At 50.3% G+C, this 11,756-nt stretch overlaps 1 protein-coding gene across 5 annotated transcripts in view; it reads right to left on the bottom strand.

Annotated features, from left to right (window-relative positions):
• Nucleotides 1–1,096: 1,096 nt before the first annotated feature.
• The window catches only part of AP2B1 (adaptor related protein complex 2 subunit beta 1), a 75,659-nt gene continuing 64,999 nt past the window's right edge, over nucleotides 1,097–11,756 (bottom strand). For all 5 annotated transcript variants that reach the window (XM_079324972.1, XM_079324975.1, XM_079324973.1 and 2 more), the window contains 3 exons: nucleotides 11,262–11,348; nucleotides 3,007–3,161; nucleotides 1,097–1,616 (listed from right to left, as the gene is read on the bottom strand). In XM_079324972.1, the coding sequence (XP_079181098.1) occupies nucleotides 1,542–1,616; nucleotides 3,007–3,161; nucleotides 11,262–11,348 (317 nt within the window). In that variant the 3' untranslated portion in view covers nucleotides 1,097–1,541. The remainder of the gene's footprint in view (nucleotides 1,617–3,006; nucleotides 3,162–11,261; nucleotides 11,349–11,756) is intronic.

Raw genomic sequence — 11,756 nt, 5'->3', positions numbered from 1 at the left:
CTACACGCAGGAGCTTTGTTAGCTGGGGAGGAGATGTCCAAGCATGCTGGGGAGGGTGAGGCTGCTCTGGATTGGGGCTTGGGTTAAGCAGGACAAGCTATGGATGGAGCAGGGACATGCAAAAAGCTTTGCTTTCACTGCTGTTGCTGCAGCACTGAGTGGCTGCAGTGGGATGAGTCCACAGCTGTGGACTGGAAGGGAAAGAATCCTGGCTCTAAGGGACAGGGTGGAAAAGAGGGGCCAGGGCATGGGGCTGCTTGGGACAGGGACTCAGAGCAGGAACCTGGCTGGCTCTGGTCACTGTGTGTCTCTGGGCACAGAGAGTGGAGCTGCCAACAGGAGAAACACTTCAATGACCTGCTCCACTCAGCCCAGATGGAAGCTGAATGCGCCAGGCAGGCAGGGAGCAAACTGCCAAACCATCTCCCCCATGCCCCAGCCTGGGTTTTGGGGGAGTCACCCTGCTCCCCTGGCATCCTGGGGCACTGCCAGCAGCAGCCCCTCTCTGCAGGGGCCTGGCTGACACCTGCAGCCCTGCTGGGGAAGTGGCATTGCCACATCTGGATGTGCCACCACGAGCCTGGGGATTGCCAGGGCCAGCACTGGAGAGGGGGGCACAGCTCAGGGAGGGCTGAGAAGGCAGCTCAGCCTCAGCAGGCACAGAAAGAATGGGAGGAAGAGGGGCTGCACATGGGTGGGGATGCAGAGACCACACCTGGAGCTCTGGCAGGAGCCTTTTGCTCTAAGAACAGGCTCAGTTCCTTCATTTCATCCACTGCTGCCCTGTTACCCATCCAGCCTGCAGCTCCTCCCCACCCAAAAGCAGCCTCACTCCTCAAGTCACCAGCTCATGAAGCAGGGAGATGGCTGGAGTGAAAACACAGCACAAGAGTAATAAACCCCCCTCTTTAGGGCTCCATCCCCCCTGGACCCAACTGATGGCTCTGTTCGTAATTCCCCAAGGCCATGTTCACCCTGCTAGAGCCCAGTGTCCCTGCAGGGCTCCCAAAACTTCCTTGCAATCACCTTCCCATTAAGCCAATTACAATACAAAAACTCAAAAAAAAAGTATAAAAATATAAAATGAAGTGCAGTGTTGTGTTTTCAACATTTTGCCTTGTTTTAATCAGCAGATGTGTGGTTTTTGCTCGGTGTTTTTTTGTTTTTCCAATGAGCAGTTATTTTACAAAATCCAAACTACACCTAAAGCCATTTAGAAAACACTGAACATTGGCACAAAATGGAGAGAAGCCCACGAGAACAGATGAGTGAGGGGTGAAGGGGACTTGGGAGTAGTCTGAAGCAGTGGTTACAAACTCCATGGACGCTAAAAATACCAAAGGGGTTTGTTCCCTATCATCGTTAGCACGTGGATACTAATTGCTACCTTGTTTAATCAGTGCCTTTGACTGAAATCCTACACATGAATACAGCTGCTTCCAGTTAGGAGTGCTTTTCCCCCACGCTGGTGGTGAAGGAGGCTCTGGGGACCCCTTTTCCCCCCCTCCTTCTGCAGGGTGAGGCACAGGCTCCATCTCCTGTTAGTTTTTCAAGATGGCATCGTAGGCCTGGTAGATGTACTGGGACACTTCTGGAGCTCGGCATTTCAGGGAGAGCTGTGGAGAGGAGAGGAGAGGTTAGTGCTGGGGTGAGGGGGGCATGGCTGCTGATAAGCACACTGAATATTTATCCTGCTTTCTTCATCACCAACCTCAAACTGCCCTTTCAGAGCTTGCTGCAAGCAGGAGGAAAACAAAAGCAAACTCCCACTGTGGGGTTCTGAAAGGGGACATGGTCCCAAACTGAGACAAGGGACCTGTGCTTGTCCTCAGGCTGCAAATCACAGCACTAAACCCAAGGGCTTCAAGGATCTGCTGCTCAGTCCTGATGGACACAAACTTGGCTGTCACTCCTGTCTAAAGCAAAGATCAGGCTGAGACCAGGCTTGCAGCATCAAACCTTGTGCAAACACTTTAAATCACCTTCCAACGTTCACATTCACCCCATGGCTCTCCAGACCACACATTTCTCCTGCAACTCCTGGCACAGCTTCCAACAGGAGATAAATCCTTTAATACCAGAGACACACAGGTCCCTCAGAAGGGCAGTGAAGTCAAAGAGAAGTGCCACAGGGTGCATGAGGCAGGACAGAGAGCACCTTCCCACCAGGCACGGGCTGGTGCCAGCACAGGGCCACAGACAGCCGGGAACACGGCGGGGCATCAATCTCCCCTTGTCTAGAGGGGGGGAAGGGCACCCTGGCAATGCTTCCTTGCTAAAATCTGGCTTTGTCTCTGGGTAACCTTGGCAAGTCACTGCTCATTGCCAAGCAAGCACTGTCCCAGCTGTCTGGTTCTGAGCCCAGCCCAGGCTGTGCCATACTCTGAGCCCAGCCCAGGCTGTGCCATGCTCTCTGCTCTCAGCCCAGCCCTAGTCCAGGCTGTGCCATGCTCTGAGCCCAGCCCTAGCCCATGCTCTCTGCTCTGAGCCCAGTCCATGCTGTGCCATGCTCTCTGCTCTGAGCCCAGCCCAGGCTGTGCCATGGTCTCTGCTCTTGAGCCCAGTCCATGCTGTGCCATGCTCTGAGCCCAGTCCATGCTGTGCCATGCTCTGAGCCCAGCCCAGGCTGTGCCATGGTCTCTGCTCTGAGCCCAGCCCAGGCTGTGCCATGCTCTCTGCTCTTGAGCCCAGCCCAGGCTGTGCCATGCTCTCTGCTCTGAGCCCAGCCCAGGCTGTGCCATGCTCTGAGCCCAGTCCATGCTGTGCCATGCTCTGAGCCCAGCCCAGGCTGTGCCATGCTCTCTGCTCTGAGCCCAGCCCAGGCTGTGCCATGCTCTCTGCTCTGAGCCCAGCCCAGGCTGTGCCATGCTCTGAGCCCAGCCCAGGCTGTGCCATGCTCTGAGCTCAGCCCTAGGCCATGCTCTCTGCTCTGAGCCCAGCCCAGGCTGTGCCATGCTCTCTGCTCTGAGCCCAGCCCCAGCCCATCCCTCTGCTCTCAGCCCTCACTGTGTAGTTGGGGTTCCCGGGTTGGATGCGCAGCTCTGCCAGGATCCAGATGCCATTGGTGAGTTTCAGGGACTGGTAGAGCATGTCCTGCCCCTCCACGTTCCTCTTGGCTATGGTGTAGACATTGTTGTTCTGCAGTTTGCTGGAGACAGTGTCTTTGGAGAGAAGGGAGGAAAAAAACCACATCTGTTAGTTCAGATCCATCATCTGCAGAGACAGGAGCACACATGAAACAAGGAGACAAAACTTCCAGTTCTCTCCAGGGACCCCCCCCAGTCCCTTCAGGCTGTGATGTCTGGTAAATATTTGCCTATTTCACAGGGCTCTCACTGCCCTGGGTCACTCAGGACTTGATCAAGGTGAGACTTTCAAGGTGCTCAGAGGGGAAGAGCACTCTGCTTTATCTACAACCTCCAACCAGCTACAGGCAGCCAAAAAATCAGAAGGTGAAGGTGAAAAAGAACAAAGATCACAGCCTGATGCTTGCTCAGGTTCTGAGGTCCTGTTCCAGCCACAAGAGCTCCCTCCTACTTCTCTCACACATAGGCCAAATCAATGTCCTACAAGGTAGTAAAAATCCTTTCCCTGTTTTAAAAAGCAATTACTTGAAAGGGTAAAACCCCCCAGACACTGTCTCTGGACATCACAGGGCTGTGGTACAGCTTTAACACACAGGCTGACCTCAGCCCTTGCAGGTTAGGTGTGATTTCACCTGCACAGCTGGATGGGTGGCATTGTCTGGGGACTGTTTGAGGAAACCAGATCAGGCAAATGCACAGAACAGCAGGACCCAAACCAGCAGGCAGCCCCTGGATGCCAAGGGGTTCCTCAGCACAGAGCAGAGCAGAACATCAGGCTCTGGATGTCTGTAAAGGGACACAGCCACACTTTGGGTGGAAGATCCCACACCTGATAAGCATCACTGGCAAATTCCCTTTCCTGGTGCCCAACAGGAGAAAGTTAACTTGCTGCTGGGGCAGGTGGAACACTTCATCTGTGCTGGGTCATTCAGAGCAGGTTGGGCACTACTGACAAAATATGAGGGAGAGAAACAGCCTTAAACCCAGAGAGCCCAAAAACTGGAAATATGGGATGCATCTGAAGGAGCACAGGGAGCAGGAATGCAGCAGAGAAGCAGCACAAAAGTGACCATGCAGCTCTAATCCATCCCTGCACCCACAGACACAGAGATCCACAGGGTGCCAGATTTGAGTGGACACCAGTCTGTGCTGAGGGACTATAGAGAGGACAGCAGAGCCTGTTCATGCACCAGGGAATGGTGGGAGGAGGAAGCAAAAGGGTGTGGATTTGTTTCCAAATCCACAGTCTGATGCAGACACTTGGATCCACTGGCCCTCCAAGGGCAGCTGGAGCCTTTGCTGCACCCCTGGGCTCCAGAGCAGCTCCCTGCAGGTCCAGGATGGTTCAGGCATCCAGCTACCCAGACACACTCAGATTTAGGCTTCCTCTCTTCCCCAGTTACTATGGAAACTGGCAGATATATGTAACTAATGAGATCTTTTGCTTAAAACCCCTCACTGCCTGTCTCCTCCTCCCACCCATACTCCTCCTCTCCACAGTAAACTCAGCCAGACTTGGGACATGGGCAGTGCAGAGCAGTCTCCTGGATTAATCCAGGGATTAATCCATGCTGCAAGGACATCACCCACCAGGAAAGAAGCCCCAATTCCCATATTCTCATGCTCCCAAGCCATCAACAGGAACCTCCAGGCATTTGGGAAGGCACAGTGTCCAGCACAAGCACTGGCTCAGAGAGCACATCCTTGTCTGAGAGGGACATTGCTATTAAATGGGGATTTTGTTTGTCCCATTTTGACAGGCTGTGGTTAAACCTCACCCCTCTGGATGTGTCTCCTGAAGGTGGAACTATTGGCAAGGACTTTCTCCAGCAATCCAGACACCTGCCACAGCAGCCTCCCCTCCGCTGGGAGATGCTGTCAGAGTAAAGGCATTCCCTGGGGAGCAGGGATGCAGGATTGGAATGAGAAGCTGCAATTTTGGCAGCTACCCCACCACCTGTGATGGCAGAGCAGGGCAGCTGTGCTGGGGAGCTCAGCAGGTGAGCACAGCCACAGAGCAGCTGCCCTTGCACCAAAACCTTCATGTGATGGCTCCTCCTGCCATGGAAACACCCCCAGCCTCTGCAGATTTCTGAGCAGGAACGTGCTTGTGGGGGGATACAGGGAGGGAAAGTGAGGCAGGGCAAACCATAGGAAAACTTATTTTCTGCTCCCCTGACCTCAGGTACCCCCAAAGAGCACAAAGAGCCCCCCCAAAAGATGCCCAGCCTCAGCCAGAGCAATGGTGAGCAGGCTGGAGCAATGCTGGGCTTGCCTGGCCCTGCTGCCCCCTCTCTGAGCACAGATTTGGGGCATGGTGAGAGCTGACCCCCTCTCCCCCCAGGTAGCAGCTCCCATCCCTCCTGTGCTCTGGAGTATCAGCAATTTGGATTTTGGAGATCATCAGAGTTGCTAAGCAACAGTGGCAGGCAGTGGCTGGCTGAAGGCAGGACCGCTAATGCCATGTGACAGCACAGCCTCTAAAAAAATAAATAAAATAAACCCAGGCAGATCTTGCTGGGAGCAGGGAGCTGAGCCTGGGCCCCCAGAGGCAGGAGCAGGCTGGGTGACTCTGGGGACTCTGCAAACCAGAGCACAAGAGTCCTTCAGCAAAGCAGCACAAACCACACCTGGCCTGGCACAGCAACTTTTTTTTGACACAAGGTTTATTCTGACAATTGTCCTGAAGCACAAGGGAAGGACACAGGGAGGTTTGGCCATCACCAAGGCCAGGGAAGCCTCTGACATCAGCCCAGCTTTCAAAGCTGGTTTCTTTGGTTTGTTTTCCTTGTATTTTCCTTTGTAAACAGAATTTTTCACCTCAGTCCCACAACCAAGCAGTGCACATGGGAATACAGGGACACAGGAGGAACAGCTGCACAAGGTCTCCTCCTGTGCACTGAAGTGACCCAACAGTTTTCAACAGCACTTTTCTCCAGGGTAAAGCAAAAGATGAGCATAAATCTTCTGCCCACCAGCTTAAGAACTTCATATTTGAACTCAGAGAGCCAAGGTGAGCACCTGGCAACCAAGGACAGGCACAACAACATTGACCATCCACCTGATCTGAACTTTGTGGCAATCTGCAACCAGCAGTCTGTATCAGAAAGTAAAATTTAATGCCTACATTTTATGCTGTGATAGCTGAGAACATCCTTGTGCCATTTCTAGCAGCACCTGAATGGTTCTGAGCATCCAGCCAAGAACTGCATTCAAATACCAAGCACAGACTGATCCAGTGGGGAGGCACTGGGGGCAATGTTTGCAGTACATTCATTTTCAAGACATATAATATGCACCAGTTCTGTAATTTATTAAACTATCAGCTACAAGATTTTGCACTTACAGGAAAAAATAACATACCATGCAAGCTTGTGTATGATTGTCCCCCAGGTTGTTTCATCAAAATAAAATCCAATTTCTATTTATTCTGGCATTAGCAAATTATTTGGGGGAGAAAAACAAAGTGATCACTGCATACCAATAAAGCCATGTTCAACTCCAAACATGAAAACTGCTGTTTCACACCAAATTGTGGACTATTAATAAACAAGTAAAACCAAAATTCCTGTGCTGAACAGCACAGCAACTGATTGAGTGCCATTAAATGGAGGCAATCTCCATGTGCAACTCAGCTCATCCTCTTTCACTCTGTGGGTTTGGGGAAGCAGTGTTATGGAAAAAAAAAAACAACATTTAGCTCATCTGATTTGCATATCCTAATGTAGTGATCCCTTAGAATTTAGTCAAACTTAGCATGTTAAAAAAACCCAGTGTAAACAAGGCAAACTGAGATTCAGTGCACACTCAGTAATGGGAGAAACCTCAGCTGCACCAACAGCACCCAGAATATTTGAGCTATAACAGTTAAGGAATCTATTTTCATGCACTAGATTAACGTGTTTTCATTAAAAAAAACCCAAATCAATTAATCTAGCACTGGATTAATAAGAGATGAGACTGCTGGGCTATAACCACGACCTTGTGTTTTCATTATTTCTGAATGAGGTTTTCTCCAGGGAACTTTCCCAACCTCTTCCTAAGAGGCTGATACATGGAACAGCTCTAATGAATTCAAGATGTGCAGGGCATCCTAAGCACACCTTGGCCCCATGATACAGCTCCAGAGAGACTTTTTCCTCCAGGGCCAGAGAACCCTCAGGAACAGCCTCAGGCCAGGTCCATCTCCCACCACTGGGAACCTGAGCCCCAGAATTCAGCATTCATCTCTCCCTGAGTCACTGGGAACAGTGGGAATACCTTCAAAGGCCCAGGATTTGCTTTTTTGGGAAGCAAAGATGGTGGAGACAAAGATCAGACACCACTTCCCACTTCAAGGTACCTGCTCCTCATCCCACAGCCTGGCACCTTATCCTTGGCTTCCCCTGCTGTGCTCTGGGCTACCTGCAGCAGCCAAGACTTTCTGGTTGCTCAGTGCTTTGGGATGAGCTGCCAGGGACAGGAGACTTTTTTGCAAGCCACCAAAGCTCAAACCAATCCTATCTGGTTTGCCTTGTGGGCACAGGATGGATCTTTTATCTACAAGGGCCTGGGAGCACAGACTCCCACAGAAGCTTCTCTGCTGCCTGCCTGTGTTTATCTCCTTTTTGTTTGAAGGAAGAAAAGCAATAACCTGGAGAAAAGCCTGCAGTTTGCACAGGAGGTGCTGTAAGGTGACTGTTGCACTGTGACAGACAGATCTGGATGTACAAGAAACTCACACACTGTTTTTCTGACAGATAAAATCCCAGCCCTCAGCAAATCCCTGTTCCAAACCTAACTCACTTCAGAGCCAGTTCCACTCAGGGGCTCACAGCAGCATTCTGGCTCTTTCTGCTCTTGTCCAGTTCTCCTCATTTCTTACAAGTACATCCCAAATTCCTGGTTGCACACAGCTCCTGTAGTGTCTGTCACACTGCACATCAGCTTCTTCATCACCCCTCCTTGCCATTCACTGCTGTTATTCCCCAGCTCCAAACCCCTGGGCATTCCTCATTTTCACCTGCATTTCCTTATTTTTCACCTCCTTGATTAGTCCTGTCTCAGTCCAGACACTTTCTAGAAAGCCTCAAGTGAGTCCATTGCCTGCATCTTCCTTGCAGCATCCCCCAAGCCTCCTGCCTTTCCCTCAGTAAAATCTAAATAGGGAATATGTGCAGAGTGTTTAGAAAGAAATTCAAATTTCAGTTTCTCCACTGAGGAAGAGCAGCACCCCCTGCTTGGCTGCTCTGCAGAGCCTCCAGGATGTCTGCACAGAACTTCAGCCCTGCTCCTCACATTGCACAAATGTGAAAATTCAGGAAAGTGAAGGTTGTTTGCAGCTGGGAGAAGGAGGAAAAGCTGGGAGAAGGAGGAAAAGCTGGGAGAAGAAAGAAGAAGGAAAGCAGGGAGAAGGAAAAGTTGGGAAAAGGAAAATAAGGGAGAAGAAAAGCAGGGAGAAGGAAAAGCTGGGAGAAGGAAAGCTGGGAGAAGGAAAATCAAGGAGAAGGAAAGCTGGGAGAAGGAAAAGAAGGGAGAAGGAAAGCTGTGAGAAGAAAATAAAAGAGAAGAAAAGCTGTGAGAAGGAAATCAAGGAGAAGGAAAGCTGGGAGAAGGACAGCAGGGCTCTGAGGGTGCAGGGATCACACTCCTGAGCAGCCTCTCCCAGCACAGCTGCTCCACACAGCTCCAAGTGGCTGCTGGAGCTGTGCTGGGGCACAGCACTGGGAGCAGAGTATTTTTAGCTGCAGCTCCTCTCACGTCACTGGGCTGGGATCAGAGAGGCTGAGGCATGAATGGTGTCTCTGAGCACTCAGCACCTGGTGGGTGGGCTTGGGCTAGGAATGAATGACTGATCCCAGCAGGGATAACAAGTCAGGGATAAGGACTCACTGCAAGGAGCCAGCAGAGCTCCTGAGCTGCTCCCTGTGCTGGAGGGCTGCACAAACCCAGCCTCTCCTCAGGTCTGGTGAGGAGCTGCTGGAATCTGCAGCTCTGCCACGAGTGCATTGCAAACCTGCAAAGAACACCACAGCCACTGACAGCCCAAATCAAGAGCTTTATTGTGGTTACACATCTCCTACAAGAGAATCTTTGGAACAGGAATCAGCCCTTCCTCCATAAGGATCAAAAAGATTTTATATCCAGACTTGCTCTTCTTGGAAGAAAGGAGGTGTCTTAAGCCTATTTTCACTGGATTTCAACAGTCAAGATTGTGAATCTGGAAAAATTATCACCCTACTGAGGCACATGGCCAGGCACACACCCTTGGTGTAAACTAGAATATGGATTCAGCTCCTGCCAGATTTGACCCAGCCTATTCTGCCTCTGCCCTGGTGTGTCTCACTTGCCATGCTGTGAGAAGTCTGCATCCCTGAGGATGCTGGAATTCCAGCACTCCAGGGATTTTTTGGATTTGGCTGATCCTTGGGCAAGCAAGGCTTGATGCTCCTAGGATGGTCTGAGCTAGAGGAGGTTGCTGCCTGTAGGAAATCAAGGTGAGCAGGCTGAGTCAGGGTTGCACTGGTAGAAAAAATACAAGGGACATGAGATTTCCCTGGTTTTCCCTCCTGCAAACTCTTGGCCCAAGCCCAGGTGGTCAAGGCAGAGTTGCAAGAGGGAGGATGTGTCAGCAGCAGAAACACAGGAACAGAAGCCTCAGTGGATGGAAGTGTTTGCAATCTGTTTATGAGGTGAGACCTACTTTCTGCTGTGCACAAGCCAAAGAGGCTGGCAGGTCCTGGCAGGTCCTGCACTCCCCTGAGCATCTCAAGGGATGGACTGTGCTCTGGAAAAGCTCTGTGCTCATGATCCTCCCTGGAAAAGGCTGCAGATCCCACTGCAGAGGAACTGCCTGCTGCTCCCTGCTCTCCCTGAGAGCTACTAACTTGCTCTCCTGGGCATCCCAGGCCTGGGAAAGCAGTCTGGCCCTGAGCTGGCAAACTCTTTTGGAATGGGGAGCATTCTGTCACTTCATGTTTCATTACATTTTCTTCCAGAGGGAGGAGGGGAAGGCTAGGCAAATCTTCCCAACCACCCCCCCTTCTCTTGTCCCAGCCACATCCCCTGCTAGGCAGCACCTCAACACCAAAATGAGCAGTTTCCAGTTTCTGATGGGAGATAAAGAGCCCTGGATGCAGCCAGGACATGGCCAGGGCAGAAGGCACCACCAGCAGCAGCTCTGCAGTGCAGGGGGAGAGACAATGCCAAGCTTGGTCAGGAGCAGAGGGAGGACTGGGGGAGGCACAGAGGTTGTTCTCATTTGAAACCTCACAGTGAAATCAAGTCATAAGGTCCAACAGCTGCTATTTTTCCCCTCCTCTTGTGTGCTCCATCTTTTATATTCCAAAATAGTAATAATTATGAGTACAAAGAGACCCATGGTTTCTGTCTGCTATTGAAGCACGAGGGTGTTCATTGTGTAATAGCAGGCATGAGAGAATAAAAAGGTTACAGGGCTGGTAATCAATAGGGACACTTCTTTCATCTGTGAAACAGAGCAGCTTTTGGTAGAATCACTTGGCTCCTGTCCAGAACCTCCTGAACAGGAGCAGAGCTGGCCCCATTCCACTCTTTTACACTCCCTTATCCTTCAGCAGTAGTAAGGTCACACGTACAAGATGTGGCCAAACAAATTGAACAGGACCAAACATGATCAAAATGCATCAATGTCTAATAACAGCAGACCCTTCCCATACATCCCGTTCTCCACAAAAACCCTACTAACCCTATAGTGTCTGTAGGGTCAATCTTTCATAACAAAAAGAAGAAAGAAGCTGTCAAAAGGTGAAGTGAGTGGCCCAGGGTGATGCAGTGGGGCTGGAACACTTTGTTCAAAACTCACAGCAGCAGGACAGGGTTGCTGAACAGCCCCAATATCACTTTCAGCTCCATTTAAAGAGCAGCTTTGCAGGGAAGCAAAGTATAAAAGGGAAAACAAGAATACAAGGTCCAGAATGAAAGGAAGAAACAGACTGATCAAATCAAAGACTTGGGATTTTAGATGTGCTTTTATGGGGACCCAGCTAAAGTTTTTGACTGAAACAAGCCCTAGGATCCCAGGCTGCTCTATTGAAAAGTGCAATACTTACCTCTTCATTAGCCATCAGTTTATTTTACTAAGGGGATATCAATAAGGTGATGTTTAATGGCAATACCTCCAAAGTGCTCTCAGCATGGCAGAATGAAGCTACTCACCAGCATTCAGGTGACAGTCTTTAATCTGGAACTGAAGCTCATTCTCATTTGGAATATCCTTCCATGTTGCAAGGAAAACCTGGCGTTCTAGAAACAAAAAAACTCCCATCAGCACTGTGGGATCCCCACAGGACCCCCCTAAAATTAATTAACACACCAAAGAATGTTTCAAAAAGGCTTTAGGTAACTTTATGCCCTGCTGGGGGCAGATCCAGGATTTACTCCTATAATAACCTCAGACTTTTTGTAAAAGCAGCAAAGCTTTGATGGATTTTGGCCTCCCCCAAAAGAGAGATAGTCTTTGCCATATGAGCTGTTTAGAAGCCAAGAACATGCAGGATTTGACAAGAAGGAAGGAGATCCACACGTTTAGGATTATGTTAGTGAAAGCTGCTCAGTTCAAACAAAAAATTAATAAAGGTGATTAGGAAAACATAAGTTCCAGTGAAAATGGTATGGGGGCAAATCCTAGACCCATTCAAGTAAAATCAAACT

Source organism: Erithacus rubecula (assembly GCF_903797595.1).
Source record: "Erithacus rubecula genome assembly, chromosome: 22".
NCBI lineage: Eukaryota > Metazoa > Chordata > Aves > Passeriformes > Muscicapidae > Erithacus > Erithacus rubecula.
Note: the sequence above shows the minus strand (reverse complement) of the source record. Positions and strands in the feature narration are given on the sequence as shown.